At 40.9% G+C, this 26,214-nt stretch overlaps 2 protein-coding genes across 7 annotated transcripts in view; both read right to left on the bottom strand.

Annotated features, from left to right (window-relative positions):
- Positions 1-5,348, bottom strand: part of EVL (Enah/Vasp-like) — a 146,362-nt gene extending 141,014 nt beyond the window's left edge. Inside the window, exon 1 of the mRNA XM_051621672.1 lies at positions 5,069-5,348. Coding sequence (XP_051477632.1) covers positions 5,069-5,073 — 5 coding nt within the window. The 5' untranslated portion in view covers positions 5,074-5,348. The remainder of the gene's footprint in view (positions 1-5,068) is intronic.
- A 9,947-nt stretch (positions 5,349-15,295) lies between these two features.
- Positions 15,296-26,214, bottom strand: part of EML1 (EMAP like 1) — an 80,604-nt gene continuing 69,685 nt past the window's right edge. For all 6 annotated transcript variants that reach the window (XM_051620235.1, XM_051620236.1, XM_051620237.1 and 3 more), the window contains 7 exons: positions 25,967-26,034; positions 24,315-24,403; positions 23,701-23,798; positions 23,488-23,575; positions 23,199-23,294; positions 17,162-17,292; positions 15,296-16,835 (listed from right to left, as the gene is read on the bottom strand). In XM_051620235.1, the coding sequence (XP_051476195.1) occupies positions 16,710-16,835; positions 17,162-17,292; positions 23,199-23,294; positions 23,488-23,575; positions 23,701-23,798; positions 24,315-24,403; positions 25,967-26,034 (696 nt within the window). In that variant the 3' untranslated portion in view covers positions 15,296-16,709. The remainder of the gene's footprint in view (positions 16,836-17,161; positions 17,293-23,198; positions 23,295-23,487; positions 23,576-23,700; positions 23,799-24,314; positions 24,404-25,966; positions 26,035-26,214) is intronic.

Raw genomic sequence — 26,214 nt, 5'->3', positions numbered from 1 at the left:
GGGTAGGTGACAGCGGATGAAATCTACCTAAGGGCAAACAAGAGGGTGAGATGAAGAAATGGTGACACAGCGACTCCACCTCTCCTCTGTGTTCCTGAGAAACTGAACCTACACACATGGCTGAGAAAAAGAAAAAAGGGGGGGAAGGACTGTGGATCCCTAGTGCAATGGCTGTGGAGAAAACAGAAAACGTATCCTGAAACTCCCCATCCTCTTGTAGGAGCAATACCAGTGTACACTGGAACAGTTTTTCAGTGCTTATCTACTGCAGTGACAGTGACCATACTGAAACATCAGTTAATATTTTTTTTTAAATGTAAATAGAAAGTGGATGAGATAATACCAAGATTCAGATTCAGCAAAGAAACCTGAAATATTTGCAGTGACCTTCTCAGATACAAAAAATCTATAGTTCATTCAATTTGTTTTATTTTGATTCTGTAATTATTAGGATTGAACATTAGTCAGGGTTAATTTTATTTTAGTAGCAGCTTTAGAAATCTTTCTAAAGAGGTTCAATGCTGCTCACCGTACAAAGTGCCCAGAAGAGAGAAACTATTATGGATAGCAAGAAAAAAAAAAAAGGAAAGAAATCACAGGAGTCCTAACTTGCAAGATAGGAGAAATTATTTGAGCCAGAACTGTTTGCACCTTTGGAAAGATTTTTATTTTTCCTTAGAAAAAATATGTACAAATACTTAAATACTTACAAAGAAAGAAGTATTGTACTGTCCAAAGAAAGCACCTAGTCAAGTACAAAGAATGACCATGCAAACACCATAGAGCACAGCACACTTCAAACAGAGCTGTTCTGCATTAGTGTGTCTGTTGTTTAACACAGACTGAGTGACCCAGGAAAGAGTAGAAGTGAACCACTACACAAAACCACAATATTGAGTTAAACAGACCTGCACACCCTCACTTGAAAGATTGCCTTCAGCCTCAATTATACCATTACAAAAAGAACACAAACCAAAATAATCCAAAAAAGAGGGAATGTGCAAAACAATGTCCAGATCTTCTGCTTCATTTTAGAGAGGGGGAAATACATTTCTTTTTAAAGTATACAGAATAACAATTAGTATAAAAGAGGTAAAACTGCCCTGCCAGCTCACACATCCTGACAGTGAGGGCAGATTGATGGAAACCCAGCATCACTTGGTTCCTGATGAGCTGCCTTCACGTGGCTGCAGGCATGGTGGTGCAACCTTCAGCAGAGGTCCAAAATGTGCTGACACAGGAGTTTGCCTGCAGCTAGAGTGAAATTACCCCTCTAAAGATCTAAGCTGAGCTAACAAAAGGAATTTTCTGTCAGCAGCATAGTGGCCACACTTGGGATTTTGCTGACGAAATCATGACAGCCAAAGGGCTGGGTGTTTCCTCATCAAGTGACATTGGCAGAACTGAGCAGCACAGATTCAGCTCGAAAAGTTCCAAACCTAAACATACCAAAAGGCATGCTTGTAGAAGGTGGTGTGACAACTCCCAGCTGTCCCAAGGAGACCACAGCCATGCACGCTGTGATGCCAAGGCATGTAGGAGGTGTCAGAAGATGGCAGGAGAGAGTTTTCAAATTATACAAAAATTAGGTATGTTACAAACATATTGTTCCAGCTCAGAAATAAATTACTAAGTGACAAGGTTAAATAACACTTCATGGACAACTTGATTTTATTATCCATCTCAGGGGATGCTACTGCTGTCCTGCAGGAGACACTACACTGGGCTACACAGGCCACTAGACCAGTGAGGTCAGTAACCCCAATTCACATTCTCTCTAATTTGTTACAGATGCAAACAGAAAGAAACAGAAAACAACAGAAAACAACTCTGCATATATACAGCTCCAGTTATACTCCAAGCAAACTAAAAGCATTGGCAGAACTTATCTCATTAACTACTTAATGAACAAAAAATGTGGAAGACAATGAAATGCTCAATACATTGTGTTTATTGGAACAAACGTAAAGAATTTGCTTGCTAATTTCTGAGAACAAAAGATTTAAGAAGGTGATATATACATGCTTTCTGTTATTAAAACAGCTTTATACTATGAACATTCAGTTATCATTTTCTCAGGGTGTTGCTCCATCCCTCTACACTAGGTCTAAATGCAATAGCTTTTCAGAGTTTCCAGTTGGCAGCTATTTCTGCTATTCTGGCAGAAATGCCAGAATAAAAAGGTTGACTTTAGCTGGAGAACTCTAAAAACACGAAGGTGCTAAGAGACACTTTTCTCCCCAGTAACTTCTGTACTAAACTCATTACCTTGTGTTGGATTAAAGCACATGTTTCTAGAAAAGACTAAAGACATATACTTTTAATCTGAATAATCCCGTTTAGAGGTTGTTTTTTATAAACAGAACATACTATGAATGTCCAGAGATGAAAACAAAATGCCTGAAGCAGGAGGCTTTCCCCACATCGCTGCCGCAGGACCACAGCACAGAGAGCCAACTCACACTCACCACAGTCATGGCAAAGAGAGAGACAGGGAAGATTTTTTTCAGGGATCCACCCCAAATGCCATAGCTGGTTTTAATTTTTAAGAAGAGAGAGAACTGAAACACAGATGCCTTATAAACTGCATGTATGACTAAGAAATGTGAGGTTACACCTCTGTTGACAGGAGGTAAAAATCTTATTTTCATCCACAGCAGTATTCACAGACATTTTCCCAAACATGAGCTAATTCTGTTACTCCTAAGAATAAATTAGTATCTGCTGTAGAATAACCTCAACATTTGTGGTACTAAAGCAATATTGTTATATTCTATGAAGTAATGACACTTCTGCACTTTCGCATTTTCCACCCAAGAATCCTAATCCACTTTTGAGACAGAACATCTACTAAAATCTGTTTTATGACTAAGACCAGTGGCACACCCACTTTATACCTTTGAAGTGAAGACATAAAGAAATTATCAAAAAATGGAAACCATCACATATTCTTTGCAATTGTGGAAAGAATAGCACTGTAATCTATTCACCACAAAAAGCAATACAAATAAAACACACATGTCTAAGCAAATGTTTTAAGAAGGTTTTTATTAAATGACTGTATAGCCTGCCAGGATCTTTTGGAATTATATAGCCTATATTTAATAAACAAGAATCATTACTGAAATAGGCTTTAGGTGATTTGCAGACATGTATTTACTGACAAGTACAACCTATTCAGTAATGAATGTATAAGCAAGGAAAAAACAGTAATGGAAAAATTTAAAAACAGGAATTCATTCAAAAAATCCCAAAACAAACATATCTGTTAAAATATAAAAGTGGTAATTATTTAAAAAATACTATTTTAAGTGTGATACACTTGCCAACATCATATGGAGAAAATGGGAAAGGGCAGCTGTGCAAAGTGCCCAGCAGCACACACAGCCCAGCTTTGGGTGCCTGCACCCTCACTGAGGCCAGACACAGCCTGGCCTTGGGTGCCCAACAAGAAGGACCTGTCTATCATCACCAAAAATCAGGACATGGAGAAGTCCTGAAGCCCCTCCTGGAGCTAACCTGCTTTTTCTTTCCAAAATGCCCTGTAGCTCAGACCTCCTCTGAGAGTGCCTTAGCTCTCATGGTGGGGATCACTTCAGGTACATTAAGGTACCCTAATTCAGTCTGTCTTTGTGGGTCTCTCCTGCTACCTCTTCCAACAAAAAGCAGAATTTCAGATGACAAAAGTGAAGCAGGGTACCTCCAGTGGGAGAAACTCAAAATTGTTCCAGCCTTCCAACTAGCCCATAGTGCCTCCTTGGGGCTGAAAGATGTGGTTAAGAGTCAAAAATCAGCTTTCCTTCTTCATGGCGGAAGAGCTCTACCAACTGAACTGTTGACTGAATGGGAGAGAGCACAGGAAAACTTCACTTCCACCTGTTGTGTTTAATCTCTGGAGGTCTCTGAGCAACATTGTAACCAGACCAGGTGTGACTGATGGATATACACCTTTTGTGTGGACACCAGAGAGGTCTGGGCCACCAGTCGCATGACACTGCAGGCTCATGGGCTTTCAGCCCACCCCAAGAACATGATTTTAAGCAAGTGAAAAAAATGGTAATGTAAATGACTAAATAAATCAATGCAGCTCCAAACCTTCAATGCACAGAAGAAAATGTAACTGTAAAGGTAAGCAAAGGTTTTTTGACTTATACTGTACTTCCTAGGAGCAATGCCAACCAGGTAATTCAGGAATCAGTTACCACAGAAAGATATCTGGCTTCAGACTGTTATTTCCATTTTTAAGGTTTCCCAAAGCGGTTTTACCTTGCTAAAGATAACAATTAAGTGGAAAGAACCATTAGTGTGAGAAGATCAATCAGAGGCTGGGTTGCTCTGAGATACTGACAGCTCAAGTGAACTCTTGAATAAATGAGGAAAGAAATAGATTTGGAAGACTATGAACAAAAATAAATAACGTCTTCCTTCCCTCCACCAGGCAGTTCTCTGGCTACAGGAAATCTGCGGGTTGTTTTGTGTTTTTTTTTTTCTTTTTCTTTTCATATTCACAATAGACAAACGGACCTCGGGAAAACTACGAGTTGGAGCACTCGCTGCGTGAGGAGGGAGAGTCCCCGGGAGACAAGGCACGACCTGTCCTGGATGTCCGGGAGAAACCACATCTCCCCTCCCTTCAGGAACTCCCCTCACAAACGCGCACACCCTTCTCACCGCCCGCAGATGAGGGTACGTTGTCCGAGGCTCATCTCGCCGTACCCTGCGGGCTGCCAGGCAGGGCAGCATTAAGCAGGATCCCTGGCGGTACATCACAGCACGATTTTCAAAGCGCTTACAGCCTTTTGTAACCGCCGAGATAATCTGTCATATGGATTTAGGCGCTGACAGTCAAACATGCCAAAAATGTCACCACCCACTCGTATTATCCATCCGGTGAAGGACTAGGAAGCGTCGCGTTGCTTAACCTCCCCTCCGCCTTCCACTCGCACAGGAAACCCCCCCCCCCACGGCGTGACACCACGGCGGGGGGACCCGCGGACACCCCCGCAACCTCCCCCCGTCCCCCCGCAGGCAGACTGGGCGCTGCGCATCCCCCGCCGCCCGCACTCACCTCATCTTCCCGGCGGGGCGCGGCGGCCGGGGCCGGGGCCGGGGCTGGGGGCGGGCGGCGGCGGGGGCGGCTGGGGCGGCGGCGCCGTCCCACTGGCAGCGCCGGGCCCCGCGGCGCTACCCGGGCAGCGCGGCAGCGGGCAGCCCCTCCGCCGGCCCGGCCATGTTGCCGGCTCCCGCCCGGCTGCGCTGCGTGTGTGTGTGCGTGTGTGCGCGTGTGTGTGTGTGCGCGCGTGTGTGTGTGCGTGTGTGTGTGTGTGTGTGTGTGTGCGTGTGTGGGCAGGACAAAGCGCCGCTGCCGCCGCCCGCCCCGCTCCGCTCCCACGCGCGGCGGAGCCGCCCCGCCCTGCGCAGCCTCCGCGGCTCCCCCCGCGGGGAGGTGGCGAGGGGGGCCCTGCCCTGCCCCATCCCCCCCGCGGGCGGCTCAGGTGAGGCTGGGCGGCTCAGGTGAGGCTGGGCGGGGACGGGGGGAGCTGCCGCTGGCTGTGCGCGGCATCGAGCGCTCCTCCGGGCTCCTCCGGGCTCCTCCGGGCTCCTCCGGGCTCCTCCGGGCTCCTCCGGGCTCCTCCGGGCTCCGCGGCTGGTGCCGGTGACGGGGCGGCGGCCCGGGGAACTGGCCACTGACCCCAGCTGGAGGACTGTGTGTCCAGCTCTGGGGGCCCCGACCTAGGAAGGACGTGGAGCTGTTGAAGCGAGTCCAGAAGAGGGCCACGAAGATGATCAGAGGGCTCCTATGGAGACAAGCTGAGAGAGCTGGAGTTTTTCAGCCTGCAGAAGAGAAGGCTCCAGGGAGACCTCATAGGGCCGTTCCCAGTACCTGAAGGGGGCCTAGAAGAACGCTGGGGAGTGACTTTTTTCTAGGGCATGTAGTGATCAGACGAGGGGGAACGGTTTCAAACTGAAAGAGGGTAGATTCAGTTTAGATGTTAGGAAGAAATTATTTCCTGTGATGGTGGTGAGAGACTGAAACAGGTTGCCCAGGAAAGCTGTGGATGCCCCATCCCTCCAAGTGTTCAAGGACAGCTTGGATGGGGCTTGGAGCAACGTGGTCTAGTGGGAGGTGTCCCTGTCCATGGCAGGGGGTTGGAAGTAGATAATCTTTACGGTGCCTTCTAACCCAAATCATTCTGTGGTTCTGTGATCCTATGCCATGTCCTCAAACCACTTGCAGCTGGAGCAGGGGCAGTGCCACAGTTTCATCCCTGCATCAAAAGTTCGTGCTTTTGTAGACGAAAGCAAGGGCAGAAATTGTATTTCCAGTTACTGTTGCAGGGAAGCTGTGCTTTCTGCTCCTCTACCTTTCCCACGTGTCCCAGATGAGTCTCCCTGTGAGCTCTCTCATCCTGCTGTCTGCCCCCTCCATCCTCTGTACCCACATTCCACAGCCACCCTGGGGTGCCCTGAACTTTCTCCCAGCCCCGATGCTTCTCCCCATTCACCTCTCCTCCCTATTCCAAAGCCCATTCCAGTCCCTGGCCCACACTGCTCTTCTACTTCCAGTCTTCTGCTCTCTCATGCAGCCCAAACCACATGGGGATTATCTCCACCAGTGGAATCAGCTTCTTTATGGGTCCAGAGCCTGGAGCTTCCCCTCTTCCCCTCCACATCTCTTTGCCTCTTCCCATACATCATCTAGGAAAAGATGATACTGAGAGTGGTATCACTCAGATATCCTCAAGGTTCTGGCATGATGAGGGACCAAATACTGCAGTTGCTTCTCAGGTCTTTCATCTGTAGGTCACTACAGCTTCATTGGCACTTCTCAAGGAAGTAAAGGCTCTTCAGACTGAAAATTTGTGGGTCCATCTCCCGTAGATCTCCCTCAGTTCTGCATCATTAAATTTAGACACAAAAAAACCCTCAGAACAACCATGTGATCCCAGGTAATCCCACAGCAAGCAGTGGGTTTCCAGGCAGGTAGCATGTGTGTGCACACTGCATCCAGGACAGAAACAGTTGCTTAGCCTGTCCCTGTCCTAATTAACACTGCTGAGATCACTCCTTGAGACACATGTGCCATGTCAGGCAGGGGAGCTGTAGCCCCTCTCCCTGGATGCAGAGGCAGTCTTAGGAGGGTGCAGGGAGTGTGGTGGGGGAAGGGGGGCTGTGGGGCAACACATACAGCTGGGAATCTGTGAAAGGGCCTAGAGGAACACACCTGTGGTGCAGAGTGAGCAGACTGCAGGAGCATGCTGGAGGCAATTAGGCATGGCCCACGCTGTGCAGGAGGTACAGAGCAAAGCAGCGGGGGCCATTTTAAGATAAATACTTTACATTTTCATTTCCATTTCTCTGAGAAGTTGAGGTTTTCATATACTCAAGCCAATACAGCAGTTATGTTTACTATAATAGTAGCCTATGCCACTAGAATAAATGTTGCAAAAATAAAGCCTACAGATTTGATGCCCTAGAGACCTGTTTCACCATTGACCTGTTGAGCCTTGCTGCTGCCTACTGCAGCTCCATACCAAATAAAAATATACTACAATAACAACCACAATAGTATGATGGCAACAAAGCCTGTGGTAATAATAATGTCTATGCCTTTACTCAAGGCTATGCTTAGTGTTTGGTAGATAATGCATATCTGATAATTACTGTTTTCAATTATCGTTAAGATGGTAAAAAAATAATTAGGCACAGAGCTACTGAAAGTACAGGGAGACAGAACACCCAACCCTTCTATGTCTCATCAGCACAGAGCCCAGCTCATGCCTTCTCTGTCCTGTAGCAGGTCTGTGTCATCCTCTCCCCAAAGCTGCCCCACCAATTAATTTAAGCTCACTTCAGACAGAGAAGATCTTTCCTTCCCTATTACTAAGGGGCCTCCTCCTTTGTTTGAAATGAAAGCTTATAGTCCTTTCTTATAAGCAATTATCCTAAATTTCCTAAAAGGCACAATATATGTTGTTTGTAAAAAGAAACAACTGTGTCAGACCATAGATGTGACAGTGGCAGACAGCAGTTTCCCTCGAGTGACGGTGCCTTGGAAAAACTCACCCATATATTTTGCAATGGGCTGCTGGAAGTAGCAAGCTTATGAAGAAATAACGATTAAAAAAAACCCCTATTTTCTTATTACTATCATCTGAGTAATCCTTTAAGTGTGGGTCACTGACCAGTGCATGCAACATATGGGAGGCAGCATAAGGCAAGGAGGATGCTTATTAAACTAGAAAGTTTCATGGTAATTGTACTAGAACTTAAAACATGATTAAAAGAGCAAATCTGTATGTGAGTTCACTTTTTTAAAAATGTAATTTCCTTAAGCTAGGTCTGTAACAGGCATAAATCACATAGGCAAAAAATGTATGTAAATCACACCATGGTTAAGATATAAAACTAGAGTAAGCAAAAACATCTTCTCCAAAGCCTTTTTATCTGGGTATGTATGCTGCAGAGCATGAAGGGGCATCCGATGTTGCAGAGTGACTCCCAAGCCTTTACAAAGAGCTGAAACTACAACCACAGCATACTCCAGCACTGACACATCCAGCCTCCGGCAGCTGCCCAGAAGGGACTGCAAACAACTGGGTAGGGCACGGGGGTGGTTTCCACCACTTGCAGCTCTGTACCTGAACACCCTTCTGAGAAGAGGTGCTGGCCCTGGGCAAGTTGCAACACCTCACTGACTAGAAACTTGTGCAATGTCTACCTTTGCAAAGGGTTGGGAGGTTTAATTGCTCATGAGGTGGTTTGAGAACTGATGCAGAAATGCAGAGTATGTGAGGTTGCTGGTCAATTACATCGGCTCTTTTATTTACTCTTATATAAAGAAGCAAGAAAGACAGGGTGGAGAAATTTTCTTTAGTTACAGATGCCAATCTTGCTTGCCACTTGCACAGAAATAGGAGAGCAGTGTTAGAAATCTTCGTTGTATCAGAATCCATGAGGTTTCTTCACCAACATTCATAGGTTCAGGTGTCCACCAGGTCTATGTTGACTGACAGACACGAGTGAACCATGTAATAATTATTTTGCTGGAACAAATCTTACACTATATTGCTATTAGAACTACAAGTCTTCTACAAGTCTTCAAGCTGTTCATTTGCATGAACACACATATAATAGACTGTAGTCCTGTCGACTCCCCTGCTCTTTGCCCAGGGTAAATCCTGACCCACCAGGATGTATCTCCATTCTCCTGGCCTCATTGGCTTTCCCGCTCCCCCTTGTACCTCTCCCTAGTGGCAAATCCTCCTGCATGGCCCAACAAAAAGCTGCACAAGAAAACTGCTGTCCAAAGGGTCACAGCTTTCCTGGCTTCTACCTATCAGGTAGATCTGATAGATCTGTCCCCTCTGGGTCTGCTGCAACAACTGCCTGGAGGCCTGCTCTGTTTGTCACTTCAGATATTTCATGTTAGGAGGAGGATGCCTTCTTTAAACAGTCACCCAGCCTGGGGCAACATCCTCTCTAAATATCCTCATATCTGGAGCTCAAGGTCATCCAGCTATTTTTCTCAGTGAGTCAGTGCCACATCCAGAGCTACATGTCAGTGCAGCAAGAGTTTTGTGATTTTTTTTTCAACTGAATTTGCCCAGCTGAGGATTGTCTTTAAGCTCTCAGCTTTTCTCGGGCCTTGCCCACAAAAATACCTAGCTCTTATCAAGGAAAACAAATGTTCATGATAGCTGGTTTTATTTACATGCTTTTTTTTGTTTGTTTGGAAGGGTTTTCCTAAGCATGGAAGATTTAGCCTTGTGAAAGTCTCTCTTGAGAGAAATTCATTATACTAGTTCCTTATGCTATATCCAGTCATATACATGTGCATTTATTTATAAAAAAATTGTTCCTCAGAGGGTAACATGATTCATAACTTTACCAAAAGTGAAGCTGGGTTCCAGTTCTACAATTTGAGGGACACCTCACTGGAGCAGAGAGAACGTGATTACCAAATTCATCCATAGATTCCCCAAACCCAGATGGGTTCAGTCCTGGATCTTTGGTTTTCACCCATCACCAAGCCTGTGTGCTTGGCCACTTAGACATTCCCTGCAGTCTTCAGAACCATTGGCAAAGTTCTTGGTCCCATCTCTGATTTGTTACAGCAGCCCAAAAAACAACAAAGGTGAGGCACTGGTGGTGAAGGTCTGCGCATCACCCACCTGCAAGAGCAGTCAGTGTGGTCCATGCTGCAGGGAGGCTGAGAGAGAGAATCTGCAGCAGGGCTGCAACTGAGAAGTCCCCAAAACCTGGATTTCTTTTAGCAGTGCTTCATCCAGTCTTGGAGTAAGAAGGAAACAAGAAGGAACCATGGAAAGGAAGGGCCCAAATGCAGTCTGAGAACTGTGGTGGGAACAGTCGGTACCTTCTCTCGGAAAGGGAGGAGCCCACTGGCACTTGTATTTCCCCATAACGCCTCAGGAGAGCCGGTTTTACAATCACTAGGACGGCTGGAGCAGGAAGCTGCAGCCTTCCAAGCAGCTGGGAGGAGTTATGCTTTGCAGGCAGGCCCTGGGGACCTGCTTTGGTCTTATCTGTTCAAGGCCATGAGTGATTTTTCAGTAAAAACTTTTACATGCAACTTAAGGAAAGGACACCATTAAACCACAAAAGCTTAGGTGCCCAGCATGCAAAAGCCAAACAAGTAAAGGTGTTTCCAAAGACCCTCCTGCGGTACTTAGACGTACCCGTGATCCAGCCTCCCTAGCAGCACCCCCAGAGACAGAAGGGGAGGAAGGGGAAATATAAACACACTCAACAATGCCAATTTATTCTTTTTTTAACAAATAACTTTGGCTTCTTTGAAGAAATCCTGCCTCCGCACATGGTTTAGCCCCATCAGAGCACTTGCAAAGCCTGTGTTTTGATACAGCATATTCCATGTCAGGGGATAATGTAATGCCCTTGGAGGACAGTCTGGCTCTTGCAGAGAAGGCCATACTGAGGCAGGCAAGGAGCTGCTTCATTTTGTTTGTTTTCTCATTACTAAAATCTCCTTGGTCCCACTCTAGGAAGGTCAAGATTGTTTGGGCTTGAGCTTTTTAGAACAAGGCCACAGCATGGTAACAAAAGCAGGGGTGTTCTCACTCAAAACTAGTCTGAAAGGTCTCAGCACAGAGGCGATGCTGTGCTTGTGAAGTCAGAGACAGTGGGGACTCTCCAGGCTGTTAAACTGCATGTGGCCAGATTTTCTGCTGAACAGGAGCTGTGCATACGGGAAATGCCAGAGGGCTTTTCACTTAAACTGAGCCTCCTGTCAGCTTGCTCTCCAACTGTTTGAGTTGTAGACAGAGACTCTCAGAGCTCAGCTTCTGCTCTTTTTAGGTGCCATAAGGAGGCCAGAACACTTGAACCTCTGGCATAATAACCTCCCCTGTGGTTATATACTGATGTCATAAATTTGGGATTATGATGTCAATGAAAGCTGCTGAAAAGGAGAAGCTGGGCAGGAAGGAAGAAGCCCTAAAATGTTGACATTTATCTTAATAAGAAACTGAATCCAGACTGGAACCGACACAGCCAAGGCAACTGCTTTTGTAGAGAGGGGTTCTCTTCAGGCTGCCTCAAGCAGACAGTTTCCTCTTCAGCACGTCTCTGTGGTGCGAGGGCAACGCAAGGCAAAGACAAATTACAGTAATCTAACACGGCTGCAGAACTCAGCCAGTCTTTTTAATTTTTGCTTTTTAACCATAATGACTGAACAGCCTGAAGGAGATTTCTTTAGCATACAAACTAGTCTGGAGCAAGTGTAGCTCATGTAGCACTGACTGCCAGCATCCACAGAGCAGCTGAATTTGCTTCCCTCTGGCTACATATTTATTTTAAGTAATTCCATAGGTCAGGTTTTAAAAATGTTCATCTCTTAAAAGCTCCTGCTAAAAACCTCTTCGCTTGCATGGAAACCCAGAAAACAGGTCACTTTTCTCATGGTTATAACTATAGCATTTCAGACTAGATCTAAACAGGCAGCCTCTTAGGTGCAGATAGGTCCCCTACAAATGAATGAAAAATGTCTTAAGCAAATTAATGTAGTTTGTATATAGCCAAAATAGAGTAAAAACAAACCTGTGTCAAGTTGGGATTGTGGAGCTGGTGGGGAGGAACCAATTTTCATAGAGTCCAGAACCTCAAGCTTTCATAAAAACACAGACAAAATGTGAGGTCCAAATAAGTGCCTACAAAGTTGGGTGACACTAAGAGCGTAGAGGCTCCGTCAAAAGGAGTCACCTTCTTACACTTCCACATTTGGCAGGAGACCAAGGGGAACCCACAATGCTGTTCATCATCCTGGTTGATAAAGGTCCCCAAAATGGCCTTCACAGAGAAGAATCCTGTTGGTATCACCACTGACAGAAATAAGGTCTAGCAAAGTTAGTGCTAGATGAACTGTCATCAGTACCTCCGTGTAAATTACCACTTAATCTTCTATCATTATTTAATGAATTCAGCAGCCAAAGTTGTTCCATTAAGAAAAATGAAACTGCCACAGAACTGCAGGACTAAGGAGAAACATAAATCTCTTCCAGCAAGAGCATGAACCACTGATGTACTCACTTCTCTGGCAGCCTCTACCCAGGAGCAGACAGGTCTGGGTGTAGTTCTGTCCTTTCCCTCACAAGTTCATGCTTCACCTCTCATCTTTTGGGATTGGAGGTGCTCTGGCTTGTGGCAGCTTTTCCAAAGGGCAGCTCACTGCAGCCAGAGCAGCATGGCAGGGATAGGACTGCTCCAGAATCCTGGCCAGGAACGGAAGAAAAAGATTTCTGTTTAGACTTCTCATAAGTCTGTTCTTTTCACTAGTAATTAAAGTGACATTTTCCCTACCATCTGTAGGATTTTAGAGGATGCAATTGAATGATCTGTCAGCAGCTCCAGTTCCAGAGATGGAGGAGAAAATACAACAAAAAAACCCGCCTGCTTCTCTGAGCAGAACCTGAATAAATGAAAAATTCCAACCCTTGCAAAAAAAAAAAAACAACAAGGGTCTGTTTGCCCTTGCAAGCTCTTGTTAAATGAATAATTTTGAAGGGAAAATAGTATCTTCTAATATTCATTCTTTTGAAGAACAAATTTCAGCCAAGCATTTCACATAGGAAATCTGACTTTGTATTAACTAACGTTGTCTTAATTAGAATAGTAAAAAAATCCATTCTACAGAAATAATTTGCTTCATGAGAGGATTTTAAAAATAATTTGAAATGGTGGGTGTTTTTTAATTCACACCAGCATTGGAAAAAATATGTATTTTAAATTTATCTCCTTTCTTCTCATTTTTAATTTTTTTTTTTAATATATATATACACACACACACAGAAACTGATTATTGTAGAGCACATCTGTTGGAAATTGTTAATTCCTGTCAGGTTTCAACAACCTGTCAAAACCAAGCATCACAAGTATGCACATAATAAAAAATTTTCAGTTAGTAATTAAAATAATATATATACAATTAAGATTTAGGCTGAAACTTTGATATAATACAGATATGTGTTCTTTAAGACTAAAAAAAAAATTATTAAAACATGCAGGAGAGGTAAACAAAATAATTAAAAGCCTCTACTTGAAAATAGGCAAAAATCCTAAGAACCATATAGAGTCTGTTTGTTTTCTAAGCATGTAGAAGAGAAAGAAGTCTTCTGAAAGCATATGTATTGTTTTCTGAATATATTAAGACTTAGAAAACAGATATTATCAACTTCAGTAGGCTAATTACATTGAATATGTTACCTGACTATACATGCTCATCATTTTGGACAACTATGACAGTCCTACTGTTGTAATGAATGTAGGATCACAAAACCCCATTGCTAAATGCCATACAACAGAGATAAAAAAATCCCTCCCCTAAAAATACTTCAAAATCTAAGTATGTTGTATACGTACGTTACAGGGCTGCACCCCGACAAGCTGAGGACAATCAAGAAACAACAAGCCAGTGTTGATGGCCTCAGCACACTCAAAGGAGGGCAGGGAAGAAAGGGGCTACAGCAGATGCAGTCACTGATACTGCTAAATGCAAGCAAAGAAGCCGCCTGGATACAGGTAGGGTAAGAAAGCAGGATCTCAGCCCCAAAATGATCAGAGAAGTAGTCAGGGCCACTGATTTTATAAGCAGTTCAGGGCAGCAACATTTACCAGTAAAAGCTAAGGGGGGTGCAGTCCTGGAAGCTGAAGTCACAGAAGAGCAGTGCTTGAAACAAAGGGAAGAAAAGCAAGAAAGAGGAACTGAAACTGAAGAAAGCTGAAAGGTACTACCTGAATGCTTGTTAGACAAGAGAAATACACAAGACACACAAGGAGGTAAGACTCTTCTTAACAGCAGTGCTACCCTGCTGCAACCAAGATCAGGGGAGGGAAGGCTCAGCCGCGGACTTGAGAACCAGCCTTACGCTACATGGAAGGGAAGGAGAAGACAACTGCTGCAGACACAGTATCAGCTGAAGGAATCAGGTACAAGAGTCCCAGGCACTGTTTAGGAAATGAAGTACACAAGGGGGTTTTTTAGTTGTTGGTTTTTGATGTGGTTTTTGGTTTGGTTGTTGTTTTGTTTCTTTTTGTTTTCTTATAAAGCAAAAAACCCTACATTTCTGAGAAGACAAGTGAATGCAAGAACTGAGGAACAAGGCTGGAAGTGGGGAGAGCTGAAGATTATATATAACAATGGTGAAATTGTGTAGAATTTCCTGGATAAAGAAACAAGAATCACTTTAACTGTCCTCAAACAGATATTTAGCTCAAGACGTTACCCACCATTTGTCAGTTCAGCTAATACGTTTATAAGGTTTTCATGGAGGAACAAAGACACATTTAACAGAAAAATCTAGAAAGAGAGAAGCATTGGAGACAGAGATGGGATGAGATTGTTGAAAATCCCCTTTGATTTATGTGGGGAAGAAAAGAACAGTTTCCCACAATCAGTAACCCTAGGGATGAACTTGCAGGATTCCTCATCTATTTCTTTTAAGGGATAATAGTTTAAAATGAAGAAGGGGATCACAAACACCTTATTACATACCAAAAGTGGCACCATGGGAGAAGGATGAAAAGGGAATGAGCCAACCCAGTTTACAGGTCCTTTTTTTTGTTGTTGCAAGTAATGACAAATCACCTACAATTCTGAATTCAGAAAACCTGAAAACACCCTGTCTGCAAAAGCAAAGCAAAACAATAAACAGAAGGTATCATGGCATAATCAGCCAAGTATCCAGACAAGAAGAGAACCTTTCACTTGCATATTCCGACTTATTAGGATTGGATTAAAACAGGAAGGAGGCATTGAAAATTCACTTTAATACATGTTTATTGGTGTCCTGCACTTTCAGTGTAGGAGGTTGGAGATGTAATAAAAAAGTTTCAAAATTTATTGATTCCATTTAATTTAGATCACTCTAAACAACCAGTGCTTTAGAGATCAGAGAACTAGCGTTTACTGTTCATTACAAGGAAAATTTTAATATTACCTTTTCCGAATCCTCTTAGAACTCCTCTCTTTTAAAATTCTTCTGATACATTCCCCAAAGTAAACAATACATTTCAATCTGTGTCACAATCAACATTGGTAAGGCTTTCTTAACCATTTTATATCACCTCCACTGTTACTTCATTGCAAAACACTATCTTATTTCATACTATAAATATCCATCCATGCACAAAACACAGGGGCCAGAAGTTACACATTGATATCTCATGTAGACTTCCAAGACTTCATTTACCCTCTGCAGGTTTATTGTACACTTAAAAAGATATCTTTAGACTTGGTCTACTTGGTCTTAAAATACAAATATACAATATCCATAAGCATAAAAAAGTAAAGCTAGATTGCCTTACCATTTGTTATGAACTGCTAAAATCTTATACATGTACAATATAGCATCATGCTGATTAATATACATATTAGTTAAATATATCAACCAATAATGGGGATGTGGCCAAGCTTGTTTTGTTTTCAAAAACAAATTGTTCATATACAAGTAAAAAGATTTTTAATTTGAACTCATATGGAATATCTGAACGACACAGACCTCTCTAAACCCTGCTGAGATATTCAGGTCAAGCTGGGGCGCAACCTGCAGAATCACTTGAAAAGGAACACAACTCCTCATGGGTGATACCCAAGGTGTGTTATTTCCAAAAGAATGCAAATTCACCAGCATTCACATTTTCAGGTCTAAAACACTAATTTTGTTTATACATTTTGTATCTACTCCTCAACCTCCATCAGAAGCAATTCGGTACCTTGACATTGTCATAGATTTTTCTAAATAAGTAAATATACAGTACAAAGTGTAGATAGTGAAACAAATAAGCACATATATACAGTCTTTGAAAGGCATTTTTGTGACCATTTTAGCAGTGTCTGTAGGAAACATTTAAGATAGTCACATTCTGCTGATACCACTGTATTGCAAACTGTCAAGCCACATTTTTTAAACTTGTACTGCATTGTATATTGTACAACAGAAGAGAAAACGATCATTCTTAAGGTGTGACACCATGAAAAAAAAATATAAATCACTAGACTGAGTAAGGTAACCAGCACAGGGCTTAATTTTCCTGAGGTTTGTAAGAATTTTTTAAACAAAAATCACAGTGACCAGGCTAAACTGCAAACATACTGTTAAGTTTTAAATATACAGTTTATACATAAGTTCTGTGCATGGTTGACTCAACTGTGTATGTTCACACTGATGTTTCCTTTAAATGACTCGCCACTGCATAATACTTGTGTCTTTTCCTCCCGTGGAGATGAGATGGGTGTCTTCACAGAGAAAATCTACATTAGTTACATGACTACTGTGTCCACCATACACATGGCTTGGAGCCTAGAAAACACCAGGTTAGAATAGAAACTGTCATCAAAACATAAAGTTATAACAGAACATTAATATGACAATGAAATCAAGGCATCACACAATTCTCTTAAAGGATTTTAATATTAAATTAAATTTTAAATTTAATTGTAATCTCAATTAACCTTAAGTAAATCCCTTAGGCATATACCTATTCCAGGTTTTTTTTTTGTTGTTTGGTTTTGGTTTTGTTTTTTTTTGCGGTTTTTTTTGTGGTTTGTTTTGTTGTTTGCCTATGCACAACGACATCTAATGCATTTGTGCAAGTTAAAAGAGTACATTTTTTGGAAATACCTTACCCTAAACTGTGAACATGGATATGAGAAGAGATGCACTTTGCCAAAATCATCTCCTGTTGACAGCAGTTTTCTCCCATGCGAGCGACAGACAGCATTGATATCTGTACCATCTGAACCTTCAGGCCATACACCTGAAACACAGAGGGACTAATTAAAGGTTTTTATAATGGAAATACAAGTGACAGCTTAAGTTTCTTCTTAAAATATTAAAAAAGGATTAGTTATTTAAAAAAAAAAAAAAGAAAAAAGAAAAAAGGTAAATCTATAAAAATAACTGCAGCTGAGTCAGTATGTGCACTTCAGTACCAGCAAAAGAGCAGATCTTAATAGGAAATCAAGCCCATAAGCAAATACTGTATTTCCTCTAGTCAGCAAAGTATTTTTTACTCTGAAAAAAAAAGAATACTGCTGAATTACAATCATGTGTTTGAGCCTGAAAGAATTTTCATCATTATGTAGATAAACAACCATTACTGCTTTTCTTTTCCCTGCTGTGTATGTACAAGCTAAACATACCTTCTTCATATTGTTATAGTCAAAGAAACTGTGTGACTGAACATACTTTCTTTATATTCCTAAAGTCTAAAACGTATGAAGCAAGAAAGTATACAGTTTAAGATGTCATTTAGTAATTATCGATCCCTCAAAAAGAAACTGAACTTACTATAAATTTTAAAATGCTTTTGGTTTACTGTAAGTATTCTCCTTCCTCATTAACTGTACTCCTTGCTGTTCTTGCACAAAGTGCTGTCCTAAAAGTAAGCTCATCAATGCAAGGATGAAATCTATGCACAACATCTTGAAAGCCTCTGAATACTTGTCTGTAATAAACTGTAATTGTAATAAAAGCCTATGAGTTATTGAATTTTTTTTAATACAGTACTGTGGGTTTTTTTTATTATTATTTTTGTAATTCAGAATTCTGCTCAACATAAACGACACTTAACTTTCAAGAGATCACTGACATAATCAGTTACAATGTTTGCTCTATGATTTGTCAAAAAAACTGCCTTGTCTTGTCATTCTGATTTTCAATGACTGTCCCTATGTCCTACATCCTCTGCAGTGTCCCCCTTGAAGTCCCAACACTTGAGTGCATACTCTTCCTTTGTTGTTATTACAGGTCAGGATGAGACAGTTGCTACTCCCAGCTCCCGGAAGGATCCCTGCAGGCAGGACAGAATCACTCCCCTCTTTGGGCTGCTGCTGACACCAAAGCAGGCATCTGCCCTGCCATGCAGAAACAGGTACCCTTTGCATGTCATTCTTCCCAAGCACAGTCTTTGTATAATTGCACAGCAATTTTAAAGGAATAAGAGGAAGTCATTCCATGTCTGTAGAAGGAATTACAAACCATTGCAAATAAGTTAAACAAAGTACTGGTTTGTGGACTGCCCCTCACTCTTCTGATATATGTGGAAACATTTCTTTGGTAGATCAAGGACAGTAAAAAAGAGGCTTAAAGAAACGGAGGGTGCAAGAAAAAACATGATAATTGCTGCTCGTGTAATTATGATGATGTAGAATGAAACACACACAAAAGCTGTTTTAAATAAGGAGGTTTTATGAACATCAAACCCTAGCTGAAAAAAGTATTCTCAAGAGGTCACTATGATGACCTGGAGATAACCCCTAAAGGAAATGGCTTAAGAAACAAGATTTTTAAATGGGGAAAGGATCACATCGGAGGTTTCTTTGAGACTCTGTGCTCTTTGCAAATTTATTACAGTCAGTGATACTGAACTGACTTTACTCTCAGTTTTTCCAAATATGTAAACTGAGTCCCCTTTGCTGAAAAATTAGTCCATCTTTTCCCCCATCCTCTGCAGACATGGAGAGAGACCATTTCCTTTCCTCTCATTTGAAGATTGATGCCATGCTTTTTTCCTCCTCCTCTTCTCAAAAATTCATTAATTACATCTGTTGTCCCAGAACAATATTTAGATGGATAATTATTCTTGCTAGTCAGCATGTTATCTGTTGGTCCAACATGCAAAAAACAGAAGCAGCTATTCCAGACGTGACTGAAGCAGATGCTGATAAATGGGCAATTTCTTCACTTTTTGCATGACATCCTTTTTGTTATACATCCCACTAATGCATCTGGCTTTCCTACAACAGCATAATGCTGTTGATTCATGTTCAGCAAGAGTAATGTGATCTTCCTGTAGATCTGCTCTCTTGCCTGCTCACCTATTTTCTGTATTTGTACAACTGGGCTTTGCTGTTCAAGTGTGTCACCTCTATTGAATTTACTTTTTTTTTTCATACAATTCCTCTATTTCTTGCTAATACTGCAGCTTCACACCACCTACAAATTACACACTGTTTTAGCATCTATGCTACTAATAAATATATTCAAACAAGTGTAATATTGGTTGTACAGTCTTCTAGCCAGTTCTGAACCCAACCAGTCTGAGCTCTGCTTCGTTTGCAATGCTGTCAGGCTTTGCACAGCATCTCAGATTTCTTCTGTTTCTGTCCTTCACCTCAAACACTAATTTTTCCAAAACTGACATGTGATATGAACTGAAACCTTGGTTGCATATCCACCAGCACATGGCTCTTCCAAGACCGTACAGATCAGTTTGTGTTTTAAGTCTTTAGTGCTTTACATGTGCTTGTATCACTAAAATATCCTCCCTTGAAGACACTTCTTTCCATGCTGTTGATTTTCTGTTGAATCATCTCTAAACATTTCCAGGCTGACTAATCTGTTCCTATGCTTGAAGACAGGTGTTCAACAGATCAATATTCATTTTCCCTCCTGCATTGGTTATGTTGATCTGCAAGTGCCATGCATTCTATTTGTGATTCTTATGTGTTTTTTCTCACTAGAGTGAGAAAATATCCCTAATTTCAGTCAGTCAGTAGCTACTAAAAAAGCAATATACTAGAAGCTTTATGTCCTTGATGATGTGATTGCTTCATCTATGTCCAGGGGGGCAAACTGGCAAGCTTTTGAAGACCGTTCATACCAGCTGCTCTGAGACCCTGAAGTACTGAATAGTAGAGTCACTTCCAAAAATATTGCACTGGTTTCAAATTTATAATTTATGACCTTCTTCAATTTATTATTCCAACCACTAACTTTGTACTTTATCTTCTACATAGGATGGAGATTCTGAAGATATGATTCTGCAGATACTGCATTCATTCTGCTCCATTTCTGCACTACTTTGCCTGTTCTCTGTGAGGTCCTGAAAATAAGTACTAATGGTCTTGAGATTATGCTAACCAATTGTTTTTACAGTTAGAACAAGGCTCATCAAACTCAGATACTTTGAAAAGATCTGACTTTTAACTGCTTTCCAATCTACTCCCTCCCTACCGAAAGCAGAGGTCTTACCCTTTAATTATTGGCACTAACTGGTTTATTCAACCAGATTGTTGCAAGTCTTCTAATAAAGATACATTTAAAAAAATTAAAGTGTTGGCTTTTTAACACTTCAGCCTTAGCAGTGTCATCTGTCTTCATAGCAGACCAATATTGTCGTTGGCCCTTCTGTTATTTCTGTACTTGTCACAAGTATGTATTTATGTTTAGGCTTTGTTTATGTGTCTCTTGGGCCCTTCAACAGTTTTTAATTTCTGCATTCCCCTACCTTGTAGGAGAGGTCAATAACAGCCTAATCAAATTTGTGTCTTGCTGCCATTCCTGTCTTTCCTGCGGGCTGGCAGTTTGTGTGTTTTGTACCATCTAAGGAAGTACCACATCTCACCTTTTCTCTAATTTCAGGTCTTCTCTAACTGGGCTTTGGATGTGTGAAGTTTGCCTCCCTGAAGTCCATTATTTTCATTGCCTTGCTCTTTTTCTTTCCTATACTACAGATTACAGCTCAATAATTCCACAGCCATTCCTAAAAAAGATGTATTCACATTCTCACTAAGTTCCTTCCAACTCCCCAGAATCAAATCTGGAAGAAATTCACCTCTAGGTGCTTATCTATTTCCAGTATTAGAGAAATTTTGACAACTTGCTGGTTAGACACTCTACTGCAATTCCTTCCCCAAAAGACACTGTAATAGTTAAAATCTTGCATTCTCAGCAGTTCCTGTGATTTGACTGATTATGTTAGCTATTTAAAAAATTCCATTCATTTGATCTTTCTGGAAGGATGGGCAGCAATACAACCCTGTGTAGAGAACGAGCCTCCAAAAAAGTATGTCTCTCACTGAAATTGACTGTAATAGAGAGATGTGACAGAAAAAATAAAATAAAATAAAATAAAGGAGAAAACAGTGGCAATACAGTGGGGTGTGTGTGTGTGCTTCCAAGAGGAGCTTATCCATCAGTTATATATCCAGTGGAAGCAAGCCACTTCCCAGCCAGGGATGGACCCACCAAAATCATTAAGAAGGCTATCCTGAATATATAATTTGTTGTCAGAAAATCCTGATAAACAAACAGGGCAATTTTGCCCTGAGACAAGGTGGCTTTGACCCAAACCCGGGTTAGGACCATGACACCCTGCCACTATTAATATTCTTTTCACCTATAATTATTATGAATTATCTTTGTAACTTTCCAGCCTGAACCTAACTGTATAGCTATGAATCCTCAGTCTATAGGGCACCATGTTCCCTCTTTGTGCATTACATATATTTTCTGAGTAAGTTTATACCTTTTTACTCTGAAATTCCATTCTTTTGATGAACATCCTCACAATCTCTATGCCATTGCTAAAATAATAAGTGTTATATTAAAACTAACAGCTACTTGTATTTATTTCTCATCTTGTTGATTTAGTGTGCAATAAACCAGTTCAGCATGGAGGACTGTAAGTATAAAAATGTATTATGCAGTTTCCTCAAGTTCCCTATTCACCCCAAAGACCATTTTGTTCCACAGTCTTCCTCCAAAAGCTGATCTGTTGTAAGGGAAAACCCCCGAGGTGTGACACTCCTCTCTATGCACCAAAAGCAGCTCTGTATTCTAACAGCACTAAATTTTGCATAAATCCAAACGATGAAGTAGGGAATACTCATCTCAGAATAGCTCTGTAACTGTGTGTCAGGTATACTCAGCCCAGGAATATGTTAATAGTTCTGTAAGGGTCTTCATCCCTCATACGAGAAATCCATCATGTCAACACGCAACAGGTCTTCTGGGATTCCCTCCTCTTACTAAATCTGCATGTTGTAGTAATACCCAAGCACTGCTTGTCAATTAAACTACAAAAAATTTGAATGTGTCTTTCCAGCATATTGCTACTGCCATCCCCCCTTCAGGCTCTAAAAACATGTCCTTTCTGTCTGCCTTCAAACACATCCCTGCATCTATTTTACTTGAAACATGGGTGGAAATATACCTTGCTTATGACTTATACCAAACCAGACTCTTCCCTGAACTTCTACCATGGCTTCCTATTTTATCTTGAGGACTCAATAATCTTAAGCTTCTCATACTCGGCTTTTAACAATCTGTCTAATTCTGCATACATTGTGGAATGAGTACAAAGCTTCAGAGTACATGGGGGAAAGCAGCTCCTTCAAAACTGGCAGAAGTCCCATGGAAAAAAAACATTCTGATCTTGCTATGTTTTATTTCTTTCCTCTTACATTCTTTTAACCTAAAATAATTGCTAATTATTGTATCAAAATGCATTTTAAGTACTGAATGATGGAGACTGTCATCTGTTTTGTGTTTGCACAGTGACTACTGCCAATGAAACCGGTTCTGGTAAGGGGATCTGGCCCAGTAGCTGCCTAAATGAATGATAATTCCATAGAACTGGTACTTTAAATTAAAAATTATGAGAAGCAGCTCTAGTGTGACAGAAAGGGCAGCATGTGATTTTTTCCTTGTCCCCCACTTATGTTGTGATTTAATATTTATACTTGAATCTACAGAGAATATGAAATCAGAGTCTTTCTGGATTGAAATAGGAGGACAGATTGTAATAAAAATGGCATAACAGAAGTTGTGCATTTTCCCCTGAAATATGAAGAGTCAAGTTTCATAAAGAAAAGTTGGCAATCCAAGTGTTTGTTAATAACAAGAATAGTAAGAGTTTGTAAGAGGAATGAAACTTACCAAAAACATGGAATCCTAGAGTACAGGTGTATGTGGCCCATTCTATATCTCTAGTAGTTTCAACACTCACAACTTGTTTACAAGCAGAGGGGATCCCTACAAAAAAAAAAACCACAAACAACCCCACATGATAATATTTTTATTTCTCAAACTATATAGATTTCTGATTGTACCAGATTAATTAAAACATATGGTCTATCTTGGCAGTTAAATGGTCTCACTTAAATTTTAAATCTGTATTAAACTGCCCAAACTTTGCACAAAAGGACTAAATATAATTCTTACTCACAGTATAAGATTTCATAGTCTCCTGAATTAGACACAAGATACTGTGAATTAACAGACCAATCCAGATGAGTAATGAAGCTGGAATGACCCTACAAAGAGAAAAATCTTGTATTAACTGCACTAGAAGTACCTCTCAATGTGAACACTATTAATACAGTGCTGCAAAACAACTGAAGTTGTTCATATTGAACCAAGATAAAACAAGGTTACTTACTGAACATTTGCCAATTCTAGTGTACTTTCTTCCATTTTCACTTACGCCATATATATAAATACAGTTGTCATGGGAACCTATTGCCAAGAAGTTTCCATCTATAAACACAGAATTGAACAGTAATTATCCCTGTAAGAAAGAACTTAGGCTGATTTTGAAAAGTTAGGGTGTCAGAGACAAGAGGAAATTTTCTTAAAGGCTTTGATACAAAAATATAAAAAAATAAAATTCTATTTTTTCTTTTTCAGTTGTACATTGATGCAGGTTTCAAGATTACAAAACAGCAAGTTTATAAAGCAAATACTACTGTTTAAACACATGGCACTGCTGGAAGCAGCTCCAGCCCATTTAGGGCTAACCTGATTGCAACAACCTACACAGTTAAGTCATATTTGTTTATTTTCCCAGTGAAACCATTTTGAACATGTGGGGGAAGGAAGGGAAAAGAAAACTAAAGCTTAAGATACCACCCATTCAGTGTTGCCAAAGTTTCATGGCATATTTCTTTTCAACTTCAGTACAGCAAGTGGGGAATTATTTTAAAAAAAACAATCCCAAATTTAATTAAAAAAAAAATAATATTTTTTTTAACCAGTAAATAAATGCTCCCAAACCTGGTGAGTAACGCATTACAGACAGCTGTTCGTTTCCATCTGTGTGTACAGTGACCAAGTCTTTTGTTTCTGTGTCAAACACAAACCACCTGTTGTAAATACAGAGAGAGGCCAGTAAATCTTTCCAAAAGGAATTTAAATCTACCATAATCTTGACCAACTTTTCTTCTGTCAAAACAGCATAAGTTTTACACCAAGAAAAGAAAAACAGCAACTGCTCCTCAGTTTGGTCTATTTTTACTTTAACAGAAGGATAGTTTCTCTTCCATGTTTTTTAGCCAGGAAAACAATCAGACATTGACCCTGGTATCAGTGTTCAGATTTTAATCTGTTTTACTCCGTATCATGCATTAGAATAAAGTAAGCATTATATATTATGACCTTTCTCCATTAATGACCCTCCTCTATGCTATGTTTATGTTTAAACGGATGCCTACATTAATTCCTTGAGCAAAGGAAAACACAAGCAAGAAAACACAAACAAGACAGAAGGATTAGCTTTATTTATAAATATGTTAACTAATGTGTTCATGTTTTATTAATTAAATTAATTCATTTCAAGGAACCAAAATGTAATTTGTGGAAACATGGAGCAAGGACAAAGATAAAATTTGCATCTTGATACTTCCATCAATTTATTAAAGACAAAACAAAGATTCCTCTTAAAATCTCTCCTTTTTATTTTCTTTATTTAGTAAAGAAACTAAATTTAGCTACAGATTTTTTTTTATTTAGGATTGAAATACAATCTGAAATAATCTTAGTTTATAACCTATAGGCATTCTGTGTGTTCTCAGTGAAGTGGAACTGTCTGCACTACTGACAGCAAAGTCTGCCCTCAAGTGACATTACAGGAGAGGATGAAGTTCAGGCAGAGGCTCTTCCTCCTGTGACAGACAAGCAAGGTTAAACCCCGAGTCTGCTGCTGACCCACTATGTGACCAAGGGCTCAGTCTGCCCTGGAAAATGGAAACACTATCTTTCACCTCAGTTTTGTCTGCCATTCTCATGTCCTACACTCTTCAGGCACAACAAGTCTCTTTAATATGCATTTTTACACTATGCCTAGCATACCACAATATTTGCCAAATTTTTGTTAAAGCCTCTGGTTGTCACTGCTTTAGAGATAACAAACTTCTTGCTAAATTTTCCAACAAGCAACTTTTTTCTATGTGATTTCCTCTACACTGGCCCACAGACCTCAGAGGAGATCTCCGTGCACATCTGCAAAGTTAACTCATTATCTCAACCTCCTCCTTTAGCCTCTCCTTTGCCATGATGGACACAAAGGTTTAACATTTAGGTCACTGGTATGGTGACAGCACCTCCCACATATGGTCTCACTGATAACCTGGACTTCCTGCCCTGTCCAAATCCATCTCCTAGCACTAATCTTACATTGCCCCCCTCCCAGGGCACAAACCATTCTGTGTCCATGCCACACTTGGCTAACACAGAGTACTAGTCCAAGACTAGAATTTATAGGCACTGAGGCAATACAAATAAATTTCACTCTGAAATTCAATATAAATCAAGAGGGGGTGAATATATGTCCTGCATGCATATGCAAAACAGGACCATGAACTTGGACTTGAGCTGGAAAAATCATGTAGTGTCTGCTGGAGCCCAAGGTGCAGCTCTGAGCATCTTACCTGCCAGTCAGTGTCCCCACTGCAACAACAGATGCTGAAGGATGAAAACCTGAAGACTGAGCTGGATCCTAAAATGTTTCAGAAGGAAGCACACTTTTTTACCAATATACACAAAAACACAATTCAGTTATCTGCCTCAGGAACAGGGTAAGTCTCTCTTGGTTTTTTGTGGGGTTTTGTGGTTTTTTTTATTGGGTTTTGCTTGTTTGTTTAGGTTGTTGTTTTTTTGTTTTAAGTTTTTTGTTTGT

This window comes from Apus apus, chromosome 5, assembly GCF_020740795.1.
Source record: "Apus apus isolate bApuApu2 chromosome 5, bApuApu2.pri.cur, whole genome shotgun sequence".
NCBI classification, from domain to species: Eukaryota; Metazoa; Chordata; class Aves; order Apodiformes; family Apodidae; genus Apus; species Apus apus.
Note: the sequence above shows the minus strand (reverse complement) of the source record. Positions and strands in the feature narration are given on the sequence as shown.